This window comes from Dermochelys coriacea, chromosome 6 (genome assembly GCF_009764565.3).
Source record: "Dermochelys coriacea isolate rDerCor1 chromosome 6, rDerCor1.pri.v4, whole genome shotgun sequence".
NCBI classification, from domain to species: domain Eukaryota; kingdom Metazoa; phylum Chordata; order Testudines; family Dermochelyidae; genus Dermochelys; species Dermochelys coriacea.
This window is the reverse complement of record NC_050073.1, coordinates 108426831-108451803: the sequence shown is the minus strand read 5'-3', so window position 1 is coordinate 108451803 and position 24973 is coordinate 108426831. Positions and strand designations below refer to the sequence as shown.

The 24973-nt window shown below is 43.6% G+C and overlaps 1 protein-coding gene across 8 annotated transcripts in view; it reads left to right on the top strand.

Annotated features, from left to right (window-relative positions):
* The first annotated feature begins 11081 nt into the window (after positions 1–11081).
* CDC42BPB (CDC42 binding protein kinase beta) overlaps positions 11082–24973 on the top strand; it is a 140778-nt gene continuing 126886 nt past the window's right edge. For 6 of the 8 annotated variants that reach the window (XR_006282312.1, XR_006282311.1, XM_038404547.2 and 3 more), the window contains exon 1: positions 11107–11699. Coding sequence is in view for 6 of the 8 variants with exons in the window: in XM_038404547.2 (XP_038260475.1) it covers positions 11522–11699 (178 nt within the window). In the remaining 2 variants the exon portion in view is untranslated. Of the gene's footprint in view, positions 11700–24973 lie in introns of all 8 variants that reach the window. The other 2 variants (XM_038404546.2, XM_038404548.2) reach the window with 2 other exon arrangements.

The window sequence follows — 24973 nt, the reverse complement described above, 5'->3', positions numbered from 1 at the left end:
TCAATTAAAATTCTTCTTTTAAGAACCTGATTGCTTTTTCATTGTTCTTAAGATCCAAGGGTTTGGGTCTGTGTTCACCTATGCAAATTGGTGAGGATTTTTATCAAGCCTTCCCCAGGAAAGGGGGTGTAGGGTTTGGGGAGGATTTTTGGAGGGGAAAGATGTTTCCAAGTGGGCTCTTTCCCTGTTATATATTTGTTAGATGCTTGGCGGTGGCAGCAATAAAGTCCAAGGGCAAAAGGTAAAATAGTTTGTAGCTTGGGGAAGTTTTAACCTAAGCTGGTAAAAATAAGCTTAGAGGGTTTTCATGCAGGTCCCCACATCTGTACCCTAGAGTTCAGAGTGGGGAAGGAATCTTGACAAGGGCAGAGACCCAATTTCTTCTGCTTTTAAGAATTACCTTTATATGGCTAGACTCTATCACTGAGGAGAAGCCTGCAGCATCCCTCTTCTCTCCTTTTTTTAGCATGAAAGGCTAGGGCAGAGAGGATACAAAATACATTTGTAATCTCAGTCTGCCCATAGTCTCTCCCATTTCTGTACAATATTCTCCTCAATCCAAAACTGATCTGTGGGTGGATTTTCATAAAGTCACAAAATGGTGACACAGCTATTTCCTGTTGCTATCAGAATTTCTCTCTTTACTGGTTGCCACGTTACATAGAGTTCAGCCAAGAACAAAAAGCAGAGGCCTGAGTTAGATTGGATTTGAAAGACCTTTACAGTAAGGATTTATTTCAGAGTAGCAGCTGTGTTAGTCTGTATTCGCAAAAAGAAAAGGACTACTTGTGCACCTTGTTGCTGCTAGCAGGCTGGCTTACAGGACAACTGACACAGTTGCTGGTAAAAAGCACTTTATTTCCCTTCCCACAGCAATATATATACAGCACTTGTTTATTCCTTTTCTGTTGTTTATCACCCAATGCTCTCATCATTCTTATCTTTGGGTTCCATTATCTTGTGGTGGTAAAGACTCTCAGGTGCTGCTTATCTCATTAGTCCTTAGTTCAGCCAAAGTTTAGTCCTCAGTCCCGCCAAAATCTTCTGGCCTTGTCCTTCAACTTGCCACCCGCAGCCCCGCCTCTTGTACTGTTATTTTCCATTACTTGGCACACATTTCTAAAACATCTGATACTCAGCATTTCCCACATCTCCCCCTTTTTGTTTAAAAGCAGCTTGAATCATCCGTGACATTCCCCAACGCATACATTGAACTATATATGGACCACACAAACAAATTATACCAATACAGATACCAATTAATAAAAGAGTGTGCTATAATGTTATTCATATTTTGTTCTAATTTTGCAAGTAACTCATGAACAGAGTGAGAATGATCTGACAAATTAACACAACACATACCTTCAAAATCTTCACATCCGTGTCCATGTGCTAATAACAAAAATTCACTCGCAGCACTATTATATAAAACTGCATGGCAAATGCTATCTACATCGATTAATAACTCAGTTAATATTTCAAAAATTAGATTAAACTGTTTAATACTCCAACACACTAATTTCTCTAAATTAAAAGCATTTTCCATAATAGCAACACCAGGGATGCTTAAGCAATAGAAAATCAATCGCAGCTCGATTATCTAAAATGGCATCTCTTAATTCCTGTTGTTCCATACTTAAAAGAGCAATTGCCTGTAATATAGCATTAAGCGCTTTAACAGCAAAACAAGCTAATGCATTCAAAGTTTGCACTGTGTAATAAGTTGCAAAGCCAGGAATGCCTGCAACAGCATTCAGCAAAGCCAAATATTCTAAGTGACTATATAAGGTAACATCGGCGGAACACGTATTTTGCAGGGCCGTGCTTCGCCGATTTCGCTGCTGCTTCTTTCCGGGCAACAAAAGGGTCATTCGGCTAAGACAGCACAAGGTATTATGACTTAGATTGGCAGGAATATAACTAAAGGTTCATTCGCCGCAGGTAAAAAACCAACCAGACGGCAAAATAATATGTCCATAATTAAAAGAAACATTAACCGCATTAGTACAATTCCAAAGGGGGGCACTTACGGTTTGGCAGCCCATGGGTACCTTTGCGCGTGTGCAATTAACCACTCGCGCACACGTTACATTATCTGCCCCGGCTGGGTACGGGGTATGTAAAGATAGGGCCCCAGGGGGCAAGGAGTAATTGGCGGGGCCCCAATTTGCCATATTCGAATACTGTCAAGACAAATTGGCATAAGCTGCAAGCATGGTGTGACTGCCAATTTCTTTGGGATGATGACATATGGGCACAAGTATGTCCATTCCACCAGACTACCCCTGCTCTCCCTGTTTGCCCCGCCGCATCGGTAAATGCTGTTATTCCTGTCACTGGATTCTCCTGTCTCATAAGGTGTTTTTCCAACTGCAACGGGGAAGAAAACAGGCGGTGGGGAGGGTAACGACAACTTAATTGTCCCTGATAATTTGCTAGGGCAACAGCAAACACAGTGTTATACATCCACAGATGTGTAATCATCGTTTTTGAAAATGGCAACAAAATCTGATGCGGATCAATTCCTGTCATTACGGTTACTCTTTTCCGCGCTTGCCCTATTAGCATGGCTATTGCTTTAATTCTGGAAGTTACCGTACGCACATTTTTACACAGTGGAAATATCCATTCCAAACCGACTAGGGGGTCTTTATCCCTTGTATCCCACTGAAATAATAGCGCTTCCAATACTGCATCTAGGCTAAAGACCGCTACCACAAAGGGTAAGTTTTCCCGATATCTCCCGGAATAACCCTCCCCCACCTTCTGTCCTATTCGTTGTAATGCTTGCTTCTGTAGTACTGACAGTTGTCGTTTATCTCCAGGGGCTCTCCCCCCTTCTAATAAAGGAAGAAGAGGAATTGTATCCTGATTTGTGATGCCACAAAGGGGGCGAAGCCATTGCAGTTCACCTAGCAGTTTCTGTGCATCATACAGTGTGCGCACGAGGAGAGATTTTCAACTGCTGGGGGCGTACGGTGCAGTCAGTGATCCGAAGTCCCAAATACAAAAAAGGGGCTTTAGTCTGACCTCTTTTTTTGGGGCAATGCCGTTTTAAATGACCCATCTTTCCACACTAATAACACGCCCCCTCCCTTTCTCTACGCCAATTTGACTTGGAGGTATTTAAGGCTACCGCCAAGGCGCGTGCATGAATCTTTGCCTTCTCCTCCTCCTCCACCAAGGGGGCACGAGTGTAGGCTTCAATCATGTCGACTAGAGAGGCCGATTTTGGTAAAGTCACCAAAATCTTCTTACACGTGGGGTTAGCATTTTGAAGGGCTAAATCTACCCCCAATGCTGATCTGGCGTCTGGTGTTAAATTAGGGGCCCTATCCAATGCCATCCTTAGGCGGTCCAAAAAGAGGGCAAAAGATTTGCCCACTCCCTGCGTGACTTTTAAATAGGGAGGTGAAGGGGTGCCCAAATCAGGGAGCTCTTTGAATGCCTCCAATGCTAGAAGCTGAGACTGTTGTAATATTTGGGGTACCAATCGCGCCTGTAGCTGAGGCTCTTCAAATCGCCCCTGTCCCAACAACATGTCTATTGATGCTACCTGGAGAGGGTCGTCCCGGGGTCTATCTAAATTAAGCACTGCCGCGTGCTCAGCCTTTTTTCTCCATGAATCCTTCCATAATAATCTCTGTGTGGGTGTTAACAACATGTCTGCAAATTTCTGGGCGTCAAAGGGACACATCGCTTGCCCCGAGAATATTTGTTCTAATAACACTTGTACATACGGATTTTTCAAGCCATACGCCACAATAGCTTTCTGAGCCTCCCTCATAAATTTCCAGTCTAACGGCACCCAAGATTTAACCCCCTCCCTTGATACCGATACCGGGAAAGTAGCCGGCATGGCATCCAAAAATTCCCCTTCAATTATAGCATCCTTTATCAATCCATGCCAGCGCTTAATTGGGTCAGGAGATCCCACTCCTCCCCCCCCCCATCCCTCCAAATCACCCCCGTTCTTCTTGCCCTCGTCCAATTGAAGAACACGTAGGTGGCGGAGGTTTCACTTTTGGTTGAACCGGTTGCATAGCGGGGGCATAAATTTTGCGATATTCTTCCTCTGCTGTCGGTTGCAACTCTCCCTCGGGAGTGAGGTGCTCCGTACAACCATAATACCCACACAACCTACAAATATGGGGCAAATGTGAGAGGTCAGGTATGCCGTGCTCTTGAAGCTGTTGCAGCAGATGCGATCATGATGATCCTTGCGGTCTGTTTTCCTTTCTATCCAGCTCATCCATCATCTGTTGAGCTGCAATACCTTCCTTATATAACCACCGAATTATCTGGTCCTGCGTCAAGTTATCAAACTCTCCAGTTTTAGGCAAGTCAGTAATCCGAACGTGTCGGGGAGGGGCTGGTGGCACAACCGCGGGCGGCAATCCTAACCCCCCTTGTAACGGGTTCTCTGGATTGCCCGATGACAATTCCCCCGACACAGGCTGATCCACGGCCATCGGTTCGCCCCGATCTGAGTAGTCATCCTTCAAGGGCAACGGTACCTCACTGGGGTCCAACGGCGCCAAAGGAATCATAGACGTTGTTTTACCAAAAAATCTTTCGCTCCTACCGTGAAGGCCCCTTTCGCTGATGATTCTAATGCCTCGCGTAATGCAATACGCGCCCCTGCCTGAGCCGCTGCGGTGGTAACGGCTCGATGAACAGTTCGCCAGATAGGGCTCAAGGCAGCAGCTTCTTTATTTCCGACCCCCACAAAGTCCCACAGGTCTTCCCCCACTGTTTTCCACACCGAGGAGTCAAACACATTCTTTGCATTAACCAGGAAACCCCGTCGCTTTCCCCACCGAAGCAATTTTTGCAGAGCTTCTGGGGAAAATTTTTCTCCCTGGTTATTAAGCAGATTGCTTAAGACCTTAAACATGGCCTGCTCATCTGCTGATGCTGCCGCTCCCATTATGAGAGAGATTCCCCGCCGCTCACCTTTCAGTGGGAGCTCCCCCGCCTCTTGGGCGTCCCAGTCCCTCACCTGAACGGAGGACACCGGCAGCGGCGGTCCCTGCTATTTCTTCCTCTGTCCGTGGTATCAAATTCACAGAATTCTATCATGTCGGGGTCACCATTTGTTGCTGCTAGCAGGCTGGCTTACAGGACAACTGACACAGTTGCTGGTAAAAAGCACTTTATTTCCCTTCCTACAGCAATATATATACAGCACTTGTTTATTCCTTTTCTGTTGTTTATCACCCAATGTTCTCATCATTCTTATCTTTGGGTTCCATTATCTTGTGGTGGTAAAGACTCTCAGGTGCTGCTTATCTCATTAGTCCTTAGTTCAGCCAAAGTTTAGTCCTCAGTCCAGCCAAAATCTTCTGGCCTTGTCCTTCAACTTGCCAACCGTAGCCCCGCCTCTTGTACTGTTATTTTCCATTACTTGGCACACATTTCTAAAACATCTGATACTCAGCATTTTCCACAGCACCTTAGACTAACAAATTTATTTGAGCATAAGCTTTCTGTAGCTCACGAAAGCTTATGCTCAAATAAATTTGTTAGTCTCTAAGGTGTCACAAGTACTCCTTTTCTTTTTATAAGGATTTATGTTTACAGTTTTGCAAGTCAAGGACAATTACAGAAAACATATGAATGAGAACCCCTCTGCTTGCATCTGAAATAAAAGAGAATTTTAAAGATTATAGTAAGAAAAAAAAACAATAAAAAAGGTTAGAACATAAGAACTGCCATACTGGGTCAGAGCATGGTCCATCTTGCCCAGTATCCCGTTTCTGACCATGACAGATGGACCGTGACCCATACCACAGTTTGAGGAGTGTACAGAACAAGGCAATTATGAAGTGATCTACCTGTCTTCCCCTCCCAGCTTCTGGTAGTCAGAAGCTTAGAGTCACCCCACACATGGGGTTGCATCCCTGACCATCTTAGCTAGCAGCCATTGACGAACCTGTGACAGGTTGGATCACAGAAACCCCCTTGGGGCTCCCAACTGATGTGCCAAGACTACTTCTGCCCTGCTTTCCTGCCCTGGAAGCTTGGGATTTCAGTGCCCCGCCTGGTTTGAGCCAGACCCGCTAGCCTGCTGCAAACCCAGCCCCAGGTCTGAACCATGTCCCCTAACAGCTGTAGGCTTAATTGAAAGCAGCTTGAGAAGTGTTCCTGTCTTTAACACTCAGATGCTCAACTCCCAGTGGGCTCCAAACTCCAAATAAATCCATTTTACCCCCTCTATAACACTGATAGAAAGAGATGCACAGCTGTTTCTCCCCCCCCCCCCCAAGTATTAATCATACTCTGGATTAATTAATAAGTAAAATGATTTTATTAAACACAGAAAGTGTTTCCAAAGTGGTTCCAAATAGTAACAGACAGAACAAAGTGAATTACCAAACAAAATAAAATAGAACACAGAAGTCTATGTCTAATACAGTAAGAAAACTAATACAGAAAAAACCTCACCCTCAGAGAAGTTCCAGTAAGCTTCCTTTTACAGACTAGTCTCCTTCTAATCTGGGTCCAGCAATCACTCACAATCCCTGTAGTTACTGTCCTTTGTTCCAGTTTCTTTCAGGTATCCTAGGGGGTGGAGAGACTATCTCTTGAGCCAGCTGAAGACCAAATGGAGGGCTCTCCCAGGGGTTTAAATAGACTTTCTCTTGCGGGTGGATACTCCTCCCTCCCGCTGTGTAGAATTCCAGCTACAAGATGGAGTTTTGAGTCACATGGGCAAGTCACATGTCCAAGGTAGCAGGTGAACCATGGCTGCTACCTGTAAATTCTGAGTCATGCATGAACGTCCTCGTGTCAACTTCTTTTGTGGATTGGAGCCTTCCAAGATCCATTGTCTGTTAAGTGCTTCCTGATTGGGCACTTAACTTGCAAATTCCTTTCTAAAGAAGCTGACCAAATGCCTTAGTAAGGCTATTTAAAATCAAACAAGTATACAGCCAATATTCATAACTTTGAATACAATGACACATGCATACAAATAAGATGAATATATTCAGTAGATCAAAATCTTTACATAGATATGTTACATGGCATATGTAGCATAAAACATATTCCAGTTATGTCATATGTACACTCATAGGCATATTCCCATAACACATTATGGGATGCAACGTCACAGAACCTATCCTACATGAATTTATCTATTTCTTTTTTGAACCCAATTATACTTTTGGCCATCACAACATCTCATGGCAATGAGTTCCACAGGTTAATTGGGTGGTATGTGGAAAAAGTACTTTCTCTTTTTCATATTAAACCTGCTGCCTATTAATGTCACTGGAAGACCCTGTATTTTTTGTATTGTGTGAAAGGGTAAATAACACATTTTTCCACACAATTCACAATTTTATAGACCTCTATCATATCCCCTCCTTTAGTCATCCCTCTGCTAGGGCTATTCAGCTTAATCTTTTTAGTCTCTCCTCATACAGAAGCTGTTGCATACTCTCAATCATATTTGTTACCCTTCTCTGAAACTTTTCCAGTTCCACTATATCCTTCTGGAGATGGGATGACCAGAACCACATACAATATTCAAGGTGTGGGTGGTACCATGGATTTATATAGTGGCATTATGATATTTTGTCTTATTTTCTATCCCTTTCCTAAAAGTTCCTAACCTACTGTTAGCCTTTTTGAGTGCTGCTGTGCAATGAGCTGAAGATTTCAGAGAACTATCCAGGGTGACTCTAAGGGCTTGTGTACACGTACCGAAGGATCCACGCTGTGATGATCAATGCACCAGGGATTGATTCAGACCTGTTAAATCAATTGCAGATCGCTCTCCTGCTGACTCCGGTACTCCACCAGAACAAGAAGAGTAAGGGGAGTCAATGGGACAGCGTCTCCCATCAACATAGCATAGTGTGGACTCCGTGATAAGTAGATCTAAGCTACGTCGGCTTGAGTTATGCTACTAACATAACTCAAATTGCATAGCTTAGATCAACTTTCCCCAGTAGTGCAGACAAGGCCTGTGTCTGTCTTGGGTGGTAGCAGCTACTTTACTACTCTTCCACCAAAATATGTAACAGGAAAAATAACAGGTAAGATGAATCATTTCATTTATTTTAGCCAAATCATGTCTATTTTTAGTATGTGGAATTGGCACACATGCATAACAGAATCAGTATACCTTAAGATACAAAGTCAAGCTTAAAAATGTGTTTGAATGTGTACACAGGATGTCATTTGTAAACGAGGTAGGTTTTTTGTACCTGCAGTCCTTAGTGTCAAAACCCAGCACTATTCTAAAAATACCAAACTCGTATCCCTGTGTGTTTTAAATCTAACTTCTCATGGAGCACCTATAGCATACCCACTCTAATAAACTACCTTATATGCAACTGGTCTGACGTGTGAAATCCTATACTTTTTAAGGCAGACTCCAATATTATCTTTTGGCCCATCCTCCATCTTTCCAAGTCTTGGACCTGATTCTCCACTCACACTGTAGCAAGCCAGAAGTAACTACTGAAGTCAATGGAGTTCCTGTAACCGCAGGTAAGTCTGACAAGTGTCACAGTGAAAGTGGTATAAATGGGTCCAAAAGAATCAGACCCCTTGACTTTGGAGTCACCAATAACATGAGGCAGACACAATTTACAAATAATGGGTATGTAGTTCATATTACTGCATCCAATTGCAGTTCCCTGTATACCTTCCCTACTGAGGGAGGCTGAGATTACCTTCACCTGCAGCAGTGGACAAGAAGTGGAAGGATGGATCCTGTTTCAATGTCTTTCAACCTCTGCCCTTCTTAACCCATTGTTCTGATCAACTCATTCCAAGGAAGATCTACAACAGAAGTAACAAGTGGAAAATGCCAAGAGCTCCATTCAAGTTCAGCAGCAGCAGTAGTAAGCCAATTCCGACAGTTACGATGCTTAGGGCAGTACAGCCAGATGGGACAATAGAGTTAGCTGCTTTAGGAAGAGTGATTTCTCTATAACCAGGAACTAATGGACAGTTAGAATGATAAAAATACCTACATATTCGGTGTAAAATAATGTTTTTTGCAAGGGAATGGGATAACAAAGGTAGAGAAACTCCCTAGTAGCTTCCCTACACTTTAGAAGTGCAGATTTTTAGTATAATCAATTTGACCACTAGACAAGTTGTGATCTCAGCAAGTCAGGTCTCAGTCTAAGTGGAACCAGTGCATGCAGCTGACAGGTACCAGCATACAGTTCTAGATCAGGATCTGAGAAGGCAATGGAGATAATAGGTCCCAACATGCCAGACACCGTCACAAACCATGGAACCAACTAACATCCCCAGCATGTTATCACAATCCATGACCCACAGTGATTGTGTTCTAGAAAAGACATCATGCCTGAGGGGCAATGTCCCCTAAAACAAGAGCTTCCTGCATGTAATGCTCCATTGGACTCCCAAGTGGCCGTGATGCCTGGAGATAGCTTCCAGCATGTAATACTCCATCTGGCCCTGATTTCATACTATATGGGGACATAGGATTTATGGTGTGTTCAGGGTGAAAGCACTAATTTTTCTATAGATAGGAGGTAGCCCCTCCCTGTGAAAAAGTGAGAGGAGGTGTCCCCTCACCTCTAAGTGAGGGGGAGTGACAGAGGAGAAGAGGGGAGACAGTTGTGGGACAGACCGAGAGAGGGCAGCCAGAGGAACAGGGGGAAGCCAAGAGTAAGTTGAGAGATGGAGATTGAGCAGGACAGACGGACATGCAGATGAGGGTCCCTTAGTTTAAAGTTGGCTTGTCAAGATAGTCCACGTTTGATGGCATGTTCTTGAGTATCAAGTGCCTGTTTGTTCCTGAGCATTAGTTCTGGTCATCTATCATTGATTCATGCTGTCCCAGAGATGCAGAACAGGAGCACCAAAAGTCCTGCAGTTTCAGTGGGTCTGGTCTAATGTGCACCACCGCAAGCAAGCATCACTGGGTTAAGCCCCTCTCCTTCAGGAAGTCATGAGAGGTGCTTGAGGCTCAGAGATTGACTTGGGTAGTAGATAGTACCCAGTGAGATATTTGGGGAAAGGGGAACTTTGAACTAGATATAATAAACAACCCTATAATAGCCTGTGCAGACTGAGATAAGTACAGATATCTTTCTTCATTTAGCAAAAAAGAAAAGAAGGACTTGTGGCACCTTAGAGACTAACCAATTTATTTGAGCATAAGCTTTCGTGAGCTACAGCTCACTTCATCGGATGCACACCTTCCTTTAGAGAGAGATATATAGTTAAGTGGACTTAACAGTAAGTTATAGTGAGTGTGTGTGTGTATATATAGTCAAACCCTTATACATACTTTATTATATACATTCATCTATTTAACGTTTTTGTAGGAGGTGGAATCCAGTTCCATTTGTTCTGGGTTAAATAAAATACCCTGTATGCTATTTTTTGACAACCTATTGTATTAGCTTGGCTACCACTATATTACCTTTTATCAGAGGGTAGCACCCCGATGGACGATTACTAAAGCTCGGGCGGTGGTTTTGGGATGGAGTGACCCTCAGGGGGATTTCAATCGTAACAGAGTAACGCTACTCTGAGCGGTCCTGGGCCCCGGACGAACAGCCTGCTCCAACCACGGCTCCCCTCCGGCCCTGCCCCCGACGGCTCCTGGGCGGCCTTGATGAGCCGCTCAGCCAGCCCCTGCCACTGCGCCCGGCTCTGGCCCGCGGGCGGCCCGGCGCTGCGCTGCGCGTGGGCGGCTGCAGTGCAACACAGCGGTCCCGCCCCCGCCCTGCGGTTACCGCACCCACTGGCCCTCCCCGAAACCCCCCAAAGCAGCGGCCGCGATTTTCCCACAGGCAGATCGCAAACAAGGGAGGAGCCGATGCGATTCCGCTGAGCAGACGCCAAAGCCACCTCTTCCCCTCCCTGGCCAGGGAACGAATTTGCTGAAACGAATGGTTTCGCCTCCGCTCACGGGTGACGAATCTGCGGAGTTCATTCCAAAGACACGTCATAGCTGCCTTCCCGCATTTCACGCTACGGCAAGCGGCTTCCCCCAATACTCCTCAGTACGGCTTCGCCCCGCCTCGCCCATCCGTGCGTGCGGACGCTAGCGTGGTGGGCGTAGCTCTGGGTCCCGGCGGGGGACGCTTGGTGCCTCCTCCGGACAGAGCCGTGTTCGCCGCCGCTGAGGAGTCGCTGCTGTCCCGGGCTACCTGAGGCCTCTGGTCCCGTTAGGAGGAGCAGCCGTGGCGGACGCCCGTTCCCCGTGCCGGACACCAGGGCGCTGAGAGAAGCCGGGCGCGGCGGCCAGGCGGGCGCAGGAGGCCGGGTCCGGGCGGACCGGTCAATGGACCAGCCGGGCCTGGGGCAGAACCCGCGGAAGCAGCTGCCCGGCCCCCGGGGGGGCTCCCAAGATGTCGGCGTGAGAAGACCCCGCCGCTGCCGGGTCCGGGCCGCCGAGCCGAGTGCCGCGGAGCGGATGGTGCTGCTGCGGGGACGCTGAAGCGGCGGCGCCTCGGGCCTCTGTACGTCCCCGTCCCCCTGCCCGGGCGGGCGCGCCCCGGCTCCGCCCGGCGGCACCATGTCGGCCAAGGTGCGGCTGAAGAAGCTGGAGCAGCTGCTGCTGGACGGGCCGCGGCGCAACGAGAGCGCGCTGAGCGTGGAGACCCTGCTGGACCTGCTGGTCGGGCTCTACACCGAGTGCTGCCGCGACTCGCCGCTCCGCAGGGACCGATACGTCTCCGACTTCCTCGAGTGGGGTGAGGCCTGTCGGGGGAGGGTGGGCGATGGAGGGATCGGGGGTGGGGGCGGTTCGGGCAGCTCCCGGCCGGACGGGGAAGAAAGCCTCGGAGCTGGGAGCAGCCCTGGGCCTCTGGACCACTGAGAGCAGTCTGGGGAGGGGCCGCGCCGGCTAGTCATCCCCCCACCCCCGGGGTTTAAGCCCCGTGCTTTGCATGGAGGGGAGAGGCCGCCCACTGAGTGTGACGCCTCCCTTGGTAACACCCTAGCCGCCAGGATGTGACCCTTGACGCCCGATAACCGCCGCCTCCCATCTCTGCCTTCTTTCCGAAAGAGCCGCCTGGCAGCAAGTAAGAGGAGTGGCCCCGGAGTGCCCTTGGCCTGAAACCCTGTTTGCGTTAGCCTGAAATGTCTGGCTAATCCGGTGCCTACCTGGAAAGGGTGGGGGCAGCAGGGGCAGGCCAGTTAATTGATTATGTAGCAAGGCTTTGTGTCTTGTTCGTGGCAGATTCGTTATAATCTGTTGAAGGAGGGGAGGGTGTTTTGTGGGGAGGGCACTTGACATTTAGGGTGCACTCTTTTTAGTCTGAGCACACATCTGAAGGAAAGCAGCAATTCCAGACAATCCCTGTGATAGTAGCATTATTTGTTAGTTTCATGGTGTACTAACCAACCTGATCACAGAAAATCCACAGACCTACTGACAAAGGAAAGGCAGGTGGAGGTGATGGCACATTAGAATAAAAAAGCTTTTTCTTGTAAAGGTGTGTGACTACGTAGTCATTTGACATAGTGTTGTCAGACTGGATTGGAACTACTGCCCTGATTTATGTTAAATTGGTGACGGTAGCTGACTTGTTTGGGTTGTTGAAATAAATAATACTAACTGATGAAAGTGACTAACTTTCTTCATGGGATAAAAAACTGGGGGGGGGGGGGAAGTAACACTTGCAAGACCATGGGCTTGCATTATCCTCTTTGTCACACACATGTGAAGTGGATTTTTAAAGAAACAATTTTTAAAAAAGGATTTCCTTGGGGAGGGGACTGTAAGGAAGTCAACTCCTTTATCTTAATAAATGCCTTAATATTAGACTAGTGCTCTAAAATATTGGGATAATTGGTTCTCCTTAATTTCTGTGGGGACCACCACTCTTTGTTATATGCTAACAAACTAAGGGGATTCGCTTCCTGCAGTCTTCTGTTGACATCAGTAATGTGATTGTCAACTGAATAATTAACCACTTTCTTGCTTCTGCCTCGCAAGTCTGCAGCTATGGGTGCATTGCTCATTTGTTTTGTGGTGAGAGCTTTATGTATGTCATCTGCAAAGTGGATTCTGTTTCCATGTTCTTGTAACCAATTGTGTATGATTATTTCACTTTTTGAATTTACATGCAGACAAGTTATCAAATATGGTTGTAACAGACTGTTTATAGTCTAGCCCTGAGATTAAGAAGAGAGGTTAGGGCAGGCTGATTTCTGGAGGAGAAGATACTTTCTCTATAGTTCTTTGGTGATTATCTTTTATTGGACATCCACCGTATTGTCATCCAGTGTGCTAATGACAGACTAATCTGTTACTACTTGTAAAATTGCTTTTCCTATTCTTATGTATCATACTCACTGAATAAATATGAAAAGCTTTTTGGCTTGATGTGAAGTATAGCTAGCATATTTATTGCATTGTGGTGCTATCAAATCAGTAATTGTAGGCCATCTTAATGTAACAAAGTAGCTATTTAATAATGCATGTAAGCTACCATCTGTTGCCGTAGGATTTATAAGTAGGGATAAAAGTTTATAATCAGAACGGTTTGATGGAAAGGAAACTGGTCTAAAAATGTAGTCCTGTATATGTATATTCCATATACAAAAAACTAGCGTTACAAATGATTCAGGTTGATTAATATGTTCTCCCACACCCCCCCCAACTATGCAAGACTTATAAAGCAAAGAAATACCAATTATGGGACACCTTTTATCTGTACCCTAATGCCCTCACAGCATATTTTCACTGATGGACTCCTCCTCATAAGGAACTTGCTTCTGCCTCCAACTAATAAGGAAACACAACGCACAACATACACATCTTCCTTGTGGTAGAATGCAAAATCTTAATTACAGCCTCATCAGTATTAGCAAATATTCAAGGTTGATGTGCACAAGTTGAATGTAACCTGTTATGTTTGTGGGGGGGAAGTATGAGATTGTCGTTATACTTTGAGGGAGATCAATGTGTCTTCTTGTCAGTTGGAGGCAGAAGGAACTTCCTTCTGACAACATGGAGTTTGTCACTGTCAACGGAAATGTGCTGTGTAAGAGGGGACCTATAATTAGCATTTCTTTGTTTGGGTTTTGAACCTGGGGGATATTACACATAACCTAAGGCTTTGTCTATACTACGCACCGTTTAGTGACACAGCGGTGCCACTCCAGCCATGCCACTAAAAGGCACATAGTATAGCCGCTGTTTGTCAGCAGGAGAGAGCTCTTCCGCCAACAAAAAAAAAACTTCCACCCCCAATGAGAGGCAGTAGCTTTGTTGGCAGAAGAGCTCTCCTGCTGACAAAGTGCTGTTCACGCTGGCGCTTTTCATCGGCAAAACTTTTGTTGTTGGGGTGTGTGTTTTTGTTGTTGTTCTCCCCCACACACACCTCTGAACGAGAAAACTGTTGTCGTTCAGTTTCCAGTGTAGACAAAGTCTAACTTAATCACTTCTAAGGGAAACTTATGTTTATGGATTTTTCATAGGTTCTTAATTTGGCGAGTGAAAGGAGGCTTTGGGCATGGAAGGACAGGCAGGGATTCATCTTAGTATTTCCTATGTCTTGTAGGGATATGGAGGAAGCAAAAACGTTTGAGGTGGGGGGAAAGGGGAAGGAGCTACTCTTCCTAAGCCTGGCACAAGGGAGCTCATGTTCCTGGGGCAGTAGAAAATGTGAATTAGCCTATCTACTCCACCAGGCTGGCTACAGCTCCTTACAGTGGATGACCATCTCAGAATTGCAGAACTTTACAGAAGCTGCTGAGCCCCCAACACTGGAGCCTATAGCTTCTCTCTCCCTGGAACTCTGATTGCTGCTTCCTGATTGTCTGTGCCAAAAGCTTCTGCTCATCTCCTCACTGTTTCCTAACTATTAGAATGTAGGGGTTGGTCATCTTCCTCGTGGCTTCAGTCCCATTGGAACTGAGCCAAGAGGCTGCCTTCTTGAGTCAGGATAGTCTAATTTTCCCATGGCAAGCAGAGTGCGCTATTTCAGTGGATTCAGGCTCCGAGTCTGGGAAGGGAAGAGAGGGTGAGAGGTTCCATAAAAAGACCTTTAGTAGGGGAAGGTGAGCTGAACTGGAAGCCAGGAAAGGAGTTCAGATCTCTCTCCTGCTTTTAGCTGTTCACATTTCTTTTCACTTTTTAACTTTTTATTGAAAAAGGGCTCACTTTCCCACCACCACCACCTTAGAAGGCAGGCAAGTGTCAATCGCACAGTATGCACAATCTCTGAGTTATCTTATTTAAGAATGTCCTTACTAGGAGTAGAAGCCAAGTTCTTAATATTGCATATCTCAGTCTCCTACAGTTAGAAAAAATTTGTTAGATGTCAGTTCTTGGTGATGCTGCCTAAGCTGTTGCTTTAGCCCCTAGACAACACTCCTTTCCCATAGCCAGGAATAGAATCTAGGAGTCCTGATTACTAGTCCTCTTGCTCTGACTATAGGTAACACTCTGCTGATGGCTATGGGAGAAATCTCAAGCCGCCTCCTACCATCTACTACAGTGGTTCTTGGTCTTTCCAGACTACTGTACCCCTTTCAGGAGTTTGATTTGTCTTGCATACCCCCAAGTTTCGTCTCACTTAAAAACTACTTGCTTACAAAATCAGACACAAAAGTACAGAAGTGTCACAGCACTTACTGAAAAATTGCTGACTTTCTCCTTTTTACCATACAATTATAAAATAAATCAATTAAAATATATATATTGTACTTACACTTTGGCATAAAGTATATAGAACAGTATAAACAAGTCATTGTCTGTATGAAATTTAATTTGTACTGAGTTTGCTAGTGCTTTTTATGTAGCCTGTTGTAAAACTAGGCAAATAGCTAGATGAGTTAATGTACCCTCAGAAGATCTCTGTGTGCCCCCAGGGGTGTACACATCCCTGGTTGAGAACCACTGATCTAGTAAATAGTTATAATTATCTGACAAAGTGTGTGTTAGGTCTTTCCCACATTTAAAAAAAAAATGTTATTTCAGTAGCCCAAATGGTGTAGTCTTTAGAGTTGAGGATATGAAGGTTTGTGGGTTCAAATCCTGCTGATGATGCGTATGTACTGGGATTCTTGTGGTTGGTTTGTTTTCTTTTTAAAAAATAGCTCATTAGTTCAAGTAGTGAGAAAATATCCTTTAAAAGAAACATCAGCGTGAAAAAACATTACAGTATGTAAGTTATGGCACAGCATCCAACAAAAATAGATGTTCTACATTTCATTTACGTCAACCAGTGGGAGGTTTTAGTGAAATGGCAGCCATCTTTGAGGGCAGCATGTAGCTTCAGTCCTGTGGAAAATAGTGATTATCTTTACTAGTGGGATCATCCACTGGTGATGTAGTGGTAACTTTTAATGAAGGCATAAAGAGCTTCATTGTAAGTATAGGACGTGACAGCTATATTGAGTCTGTCTTTTCCTGCTTTCCCTGCTGTCTTGACAATCATTGATAACTTTGCTTAATTAAAATCTAATGTACATTCAAAGGTAGCTGGTAATGAGTCTTAACTATTTGGAAGGATTGAAGGGTGACAAACCAGCCACTTGTTATCAAAAGGGGTCTGCAAAAAGTCAATCACTGGGACGTTTCAGAAATTCATTTTTAAATTTAATTCAAACTAAGCAACCAATTCAGTGGCAGTCCAGGAAAATTCCATCTTTACTAACACTGTGCTGTAAATTTTTGGCATTTTTTTAAAGGCTAAATCTCTGCTTTAAGTGGGAAATCTTACCTGAATCTTAATATTGACATGTGACCAAGCCTTTATAATATGTTTTCATATTCCAAATTGGTGGGCTTGTCAAATTAATTATTTAGGATAACATTTTTAAAAGTAACTTTGTCATATAGGAAGCTGATCACTCCTTCAAGAATGTCTGCTTCCTATTTTCAGATTTTACTCAGTGTTTCTCCTAGCTTTGTACACCCATTTTAATGCATCAAGTACGAATAGTGGGACTCTCAACTATTGGTAGTGTGACACTGGGTAAAAGAGCTAATGTGATCCAGGGATGCACAAATAGGGGAATCTCAAGTAGGAGTAGAGAGGTTATTTTACCTCTGTATTTGGCACTGGTGCGACCACTGCTGAACTATTGTCTGGTCCAGATGCCCACAACTCAATATAGATAGTTTAGAGAGGGTTCAGAAAAGAACCATGAGAAGGATTAGAAAACATGCCTTATAGTGAAAGACTCAAAGAGCTCGGTCTATTTAGCTTAACAAAGAGAAGGTTAAGCGGTGGCTTGATTACAGTCTATAAGTATCTACACGGGGAGCAAATATTTAATAATGTGCTCTTTGATCTAGCAGAAAAAGGTATAACACAATCCAATGGCTGGAAGTTGAAGCTAGTCAAGTTCAGACTGGATATAAGGCCTAAATTCCAATGCTTAGCGTAATTAACCACTGGAACAATTTACCAAGGGTTGTGATGGATTCTCTGTCACTGACTATTTTTAAATCAAGATGGACTGCTTTTCTGTAAGATCTGCTCTAGGAATGATTTTTGGGAAGTTCTCTGGCCTGTGTTATACAGGAAGTCAGATTAGGTGATCACAATGGTCCCTTATATGGACCATGGAATCTATAAATGGCTTTGGAATCTATAAATCTATAGTAGATGACATAATCTTGCCACAAGAAATAAGTTGTATTCCTTATCTTAATCTTTTATAGAATAATTAAATTCAGATTACCATATATACTTGATCATAAGATGGTTAGTTTATAAGCCCTCACCCGATGGATAAGTAAAAATGGAAAACTTCTAATGACCCATTCATAAGCCGCCCCTATAATTCAGGGGGCGGCAAACTTTGGCTTCCGGCCATCAGGATAAGCTGCTGGCGAGCCAAGATGGTTTGTTTACCTCGAGCGTCCTCGAGCGTCCACAAGCACCGAGGTAAACCTAAGTAAACAAAGTGTCCTGGCCTGCCAGCTGCTTACCCTGATGGGCCGGGACAACAATTGGTGGGGAAATTTTTTGGGGAGGAGAAGCTGGGGGTCGGGGAGTAACCTCTGTGACCACCCCCCACATGACCCACCCCTAGCCCGGGACCTCCACATTCCCCCATCCCTTCCCACCTTAACTGGGGCGGGCCAGGGGACACGATGCCTGTGGCCTGGCCAGAGCTGCTCTGGCAGGCTGGGCGGCATGGCCGCAGCCTGCCAGCCCCAGAGCTGCAGCTGCTTTGGAGGCTCGGGGGAGAGCAGCAGCGTGGCCAGAAGCAGAGAGACTCCGGCCCCGCCTCTTCCCTCCTGGCTGTGCAGCCCCTCCTTGCCCCCTCTGTTGTGGGGGGGGGAGGGCTGTGTCCCACCTCTATACCCATTCATAAGCCAACCCTCTTCTCTGATGCTTCCCTTTTTTACTAAAAAAATTTGGCTTGTGAACGAGTGTATACGGTAGTTCAAATAATGTTTGGTTAATCAGCGAAAAGATTATGGTCTCTGAATACAATCTTGCTTTGTTTTGGCAAAATGTGTGGTATTATGGTGAAGATAGCAGCAAGCTCTGTATTTATGTTGCCTAATATTTCCCATTTTAAAATTTTCTAGTGTGTGTTTTTTTGTTTGGTTTTTTTTGTTTTTTTTAGGCCCCCCCATACCTCTATTGTTTGCCACAGGCTTTGGAAATTAAGCAAGGAGAAAGTCCTTAGGCTAGAGAACTATCTTTTCTTTGTACCATGAAATTCTGCCCATGTTTTGCTGAGAGAAACTGCTAAAAATCACTGTTTGTTTATATTAAGGAGAACTTTGCCAGGAAATTGCCTACATAACTACATTCTAAAATAATGTTATTTTGCTTGTGACTTGAAAGTTTAGAACTTGCAAGTTGGGAAATGTACTGTCTGTTATAAATTAAAGAAACCTAAATTCTTTCCCCTATACTGTTTTTAAATGCATGATCGCATACTATTTTTCTAAGTGTACTTCTGTCTTTTTCAGTGCATCGGATGGATGCATAAGGGGGCACAACTGTGGTTGCAATCATAAAGCTAATGTTTCCAAACTTTCAATTAAACTTGGAACCTAAGTAACCTTCTTTCAACATAGCTTTTTCATGTGAAATATTACTTTAAGTTGAGTTTTGCCAAGAAATTACTTTTGTCACCACAACTTCCAGTTGATGCCTGTGAAGTCTCATCAGTATAAGAAAACTGAGTGGATGTCAGTTTAGTTAATGAACTTCAATGCACTGAATCTCTTCACCAGGTGAAGTTAAACTAGCTCTTTCTTACAAATATGCTTCTTTCTGGTTTGGTAGTGATGGAATTGTTGTATATCTCTTGGAAATAAATGGCTTAACTACAAGAGTCACAGAACTGAAGTGACTAATTGTCTCGTTAGATTCCTACATGGAAACTAATTTTGATTTTAGATTTCTTTTCAGTATGTATGTTTAATATGGAGAAATGCTAGTCCAGAGTTAAGTTAGTAATATTTCCTTTACTGGTGTTTTTGGTCCTATCTAGATTCTTCACACTTTGTAAGTGTAGTTTGTTGCAAGAGGAGAACTGGCATAATTTGAGGTCATTCAGACAAGCAGTTTCTGAGACGAGTTTTAAGCAAACAAGGTATAATTCAGGCTTTGAAAAGCCTAATAATGCTTGCTTTCTCAAATCCAAATTTATCACAAAAAAGAATCTTGATGAAATCTAGTGGATGTGACTGACTTATTCGTTCCAGCAAAAGGAATCGAATGCTCTGCCACAAGTAAATCTCAGTTTGTAAAAATCAGGTGTGTTTGTTGATGTTTTCTATTTGGTATTTGTCCATGACTATGTAAAAGTACCAGTTTGCCAAAGATTTGCACAAACTCAGGACTGAGGTTTTTAAGCCTTCCACAGATTTCATGTGGGAATATACACTTAATGTAGACATAGCTACCAGGCTGTTTATACCATACCTGCAACCATGGGAACTGAGCACCTGAATACTTTCTTTTGAAAATAATAATGTATGCGTGTCATAGGTGATCTGGTAGACATTCTCAGTCTGTGAATTTCTTTAAGTGCTGTTAAGATTGTGATGCAAGATGAATTATCCTTGTAACTGACTCCCAACATGTGACAGGTAACAGCAATGGATTGTAAATATTTCAATTTAATTGTTACACATATTGGCTCCCTTCGTTCCTGATAGTGGAATAAGCAATATCCTAATGTTCTTAATCCTAAAATGTTAAACTCCTGATCCATTCGATATGTTTATACAGTTTCTCTGACAGATTATCCAAATGCAAGACTTAATTAAAGACAAGTTTTTAGTCCTAATGATTGTTTAAGGTAACTTCCTGAATGTGAAAATGTATGGTGCTGTTTTAGACCTTGATCTTGCAAAGATTTAGGCATGTTTAACTTTATCCACTTTGAGTAATCCCATGGAAGTAAGTGGAAGTGCTTGTAATGGACAAAGGTAAGCGTGAATGTAAGTCTGCAGAACAGGGCCATTGGCATCCTGAAGTGGTTCCAAGTTGTGAACTTCCATTATTCAGGTCATAAGGGTCTGATCTTTGAAACCTAATAATACTTACCAGGGACTAAACTTTCAAACATGATTAGTGTTTTTTGGGTGCCCAATTTGAGACACCTTGAAAGGGGCCAAACTTTTGGAAAATGCTGAGCAACCATTCTCTGAATATCATACCCTAGTTTTCCACTGAATGAATCCAATGAAGTGAGCTGTAGCTCACGAAAGCTTATGCTCGGATTAATTTGTTAGTCTCTAAGGTGCCACAAGTCCTCCTTTTCTTTTTGCAAATACAGACTAACATGGCTGCTACTCTGAAACATACTCTAGTTGGGTACCTGAAATCTCTAGTTGCTATGGAAGACCTAGGCAGAGATTCTAAAAATTTATATATGGTTACCTTAGTTGTGTGCACATCTTAGCTAATTGTATATGCACATAGCCAAATGAACAAACAGCAAAAATAACATTCATCCTAAAGACAGTTTCAGAGTAGCAGCCATGTTAGTCTGTAGTCGCAGAAAGAAAAGGAGTACTTGTGGCACCTTAGAGACTAACAAATTTATTTTGAGCATAAGCTTTCGTGAGCTACAGCTCACTTAATCGGATGCATTCATCCTAAATGTGCTATGTATATTCTCTCCTCTTGCCCACAGTGATGCTAAATGCATACAGTTATTTTGCTAAGACTTGGTCTAAACACAGTTGTTCCCATTTTTAAACCAACTTAGTTAACCCATTGCAAAACTCTGTGTGGACACTTAATTTGGTTTAAATCTGTTTTATATTGGTTCAGCTTGCATCATTACTTAATTTACCAGTGCAAGCTAAACTGATGAAATCCAGTTTTAAACTGATGATGTTTACACAGAGATTTGTACTAGTTTAATTAAATCAGTTTAAAAATGCTCTTAATAAAACTGATACAACTTCTGTGTGGATGAGGTCTAAGTAAAAGGTTTAGTTTTTTATGCAGTGCTTGATATGTGTATCCAGTGCCAACTGGCAAGAGTGAAAAAGATGTTTTGCTCCTGTACTGTTGAACCCCTCCCAGCCCTGATGCTACTCATCTTGTAATTTAAAGGAATTAAATACAATACACAACTGTTTTATTATAGCATATTATCACTTTGATGTAATGTACATCTCTTCTACTTTGTTCTACCTTCTCCTTCCTGGATGCACTGTTTCCTTTCCTATAAAGTTGGTATATCTTTTTCCTGCATTATCTTTCAAGTCTGTTTACTATTTTTCAGTCATTTGCTCCAGCCCATTGTCTCATTCCCCTACATTATGTTCTGTACCTCCTTCCCTGTTTTGTCTCCTTTCTTCTCTCCCGTCTCTCCAAAATTTCATTTGTATAAGGCCTGGTCTGTGCACAGACTGTGTCCCCGCTAGAGATCTTACAGCAGCTGTGCTGCTGTAATGTCTTTCACCAACATAGCACTGTGCACACTACCACTTATGCTGGCTTAATTTATATCGCTATGGGGTGTTTTTTTCACACGCCAGAGCAACGTATTTTTTGCTAACATGCATGGTAGTGTAGACGTGGCCACAGTTTCTTCACCACTGTAACAATTCTGGTTAGGAGAGTGACTTTTCTTACTTAATAGTTATATCGGTACAATTCCCCCAGTGTGGAAGCAGTTAGACTGGTATAAGGCACCTTTATATTGGTATATCTTCTTCCTCTTTCTGTGTGGGAGTATAAGCACCTTTGTACAGGTATATCTGTTTACACACCAAGAGTGTTGTACCACTTTAGGTATACCACTATTATTAAAGCTGCACAAATTTTGTGGGTAGACAAGCCTTTAGAGTAATACCTAAAGGCCTGAATTAAGGTCATGACCACATAGTGCTAGGAGCTCACCAAACATAGCTAGAGAGGGTCCTTGCCCTTGAGCTTTTAACATAATTAAAGACAAAATACAAGTGAGTGCAAATGCATCCGATGAAGTGAGCTATAGCTCACGAAAGCTTATGCTCTAATAAATTTGTTAGTCTCTAAGGTGCCACAAGTACTCCTTTTCTTTTGGTCAAAAGGAGGGCAGGGAGGACAAAGGTAATAACAAGATCATATGGTTACGAGGTCTAACAATGTGCACAACTTAATGGATCTGAATCATTTAAATGTTTCATATTGTACTGTAGTACTCTCTTCTAACTCATCTTGTCAATCTTTCTCCCTCATTTGCATGTCTCTTGACCCTTCCCACTCCACACTCGCCCATTACAATTGACAATTCTACCAAACATATAATAACCAGAAGGTTACTTGCATCAGTGTGTCATGAATGGTAAGGAAGCCTGATTCTAGGAGCAATGCCAAGTGAAAAGCCAATTCCCTGATCTTATCTGCTAAGGAAGAGGGATGTTGTAGGAATTGTACAGTAAAATCTGTTTGGTAAATTTTGAAAGCCCCTTCTCTCTGGATATTAGCAAATTTGCTGCCTTTTCTTACTCCTCTCAGTGTGGAGTACTGTGAGGATAGAAGGGGGAGTCTCACTACTCTACTTCTCCCTGAGCTTCCCACCTGCTGTTGTGGTTCTCCTCTTCTACTACTCTGCTACTTCTCCTGCCTCTGTTCTTCATTCATCCTCCCCAGTGGAAAAACTCCAGTGGCTGCGTCTGCTGCTGCTCATAATTTTCCTAAGCCCTAACAGCGTGAAACTGGCCTGATTTCTTGTCAGTTTCATTGCTGCCCATATGTACTGCTGGGTGGGAAATGTTTTTCCTATCCTGCAAATGTTTTTTACATTTCAAAATTTCTAAATCAGGACAAACCTAAGACTACTTGGTCATTTTTCTTGAAACATTTTCATACAGCCACCCCAGAATAGCCTGGCCCTGTGTCACTGTATTACCATTTCAAATAGTTTATTATGTAAAAAGCTTGATGTTAGTGTTTGTGTGGTACCAACACATTGGTGGTTTGTTTTTTTTACAGTAGAATTGCTCTTCCTGATCTCATAAATTTAAAGAAATGTGCACAAAACAGAAAATCAATTTTTTCTTGAAGATACAGTAGTCTATACTATTGAAATAAGTTGAATATTTTGGCTTTGATATATATAAGGATCAGTCATATCATGTATTTTTCAGGCATCAAGTTTTTGTGGGCATTCCCTTTTTATATGGTGAGAATGTAAATATTGACAAGCTTATAACTTTAACTACATGCTTCTGGATAAGGAAAAATTTCAACTATTAACGTTTTTGCTTCATAAATGATCCATTGAACCATATGGTAAGAAGCGGTGGCACTCCTTTTCTTGGCAATAGGACAGTATTACCTGTACTATTTGCAAATCTTCTTAGCCTAACATGGTTTAACTTTGTAGGATTCATCCTTTTTCCTGAGTAGGATTACCTTTTTGTCTTGTTAGTTGTTAAATGTTTTTAAATTCATAACACTATTGTATAGGGTTCCCGAGAGCCTTATATGGAGAGTCTAGTCATGCAGTTTCTTGTGGAAAATATAGGGTTAGCTTGTCAGTTGGATATGTCAGAGTGTATAGCGTTGCACCCCTGCCCCACCCCCGTTTTGACACTCTAGCCCTATGAATGTATTGCACTGTGAGAAAACTATACCACTCACCCTGTTTGCTAACTGTGATGGTGCTGTTGATGGGACTCAGGTGCCCATAAGGAGCACACAAACTGCATAATTAGCTCCTTTGGTAGTTGTCTCAATAGAATGACTGCAGTTTGAGAAGGCTTTATACTGAACTACCATCCAATCTGAGAATTGGGCCCTCCACCTTTAGGTTGAGTTGCATTGGCAGGAAAATGCCCCATGTGCACCTGTTCTGAGCATAATTAGAATATCAGTCTCGAGGGCTATCAAACTATTAAAATGAAACTTTGAAATTCTTAATTTTTAAAATGGGATGTTCAGTTTTGGGGTTGGGTCCTATTCACCACCCTCACGGTACACATTGCTGGGGCAGCTCTGCACATGCAGACCCAAGGTGTGGGAAGGAGGGGGCAGAGAGCAGAGTGGAGACCAAGCGGCTGCCCTGGAGGGAGGGGGAGCGGCAAAGGTGTTGGGTGTCATCCTCCCCCAGCTGTGCTGAGCCGGGGGCTCTGCCTCCCCCCCCCCCCCCACCAGACAGTCATTTGGTCCTCACTCCACATTCGGGGTGGGGCGGGGGCCTTCATGCGCAGGGAAGTCTGTGCTGTGTGCACCAAAATCTGGCGCTGCTCTTTTTAAAAAGCTTCTTCTGATTGCTCTCCATTGAAAATTCTGCAGGTTTTCTGATAATGTGCTTGCAGACCAGTGTTCAGCACACAATAGGTTAATCATGGCCTGAGCTTCTGCTGTTTACAAGGGCAGATGTGGTTTCCATTTGCAACAGAGTGCAACAGACTGCATCACAGATTGTCTGCATAGAGAGGGGACTAAGGAAGTTGCCCCAAGGAACTCTGAGATGCATCTAAAGGACTTCTGGGACCTGAATCAAGCAAAGCACTAGGGTTCGGACCCTAGATCCCATCTTAAAATGGGCTCAGATGCTCTAGCCCTGTAGGGTTCTGGGACCCTAG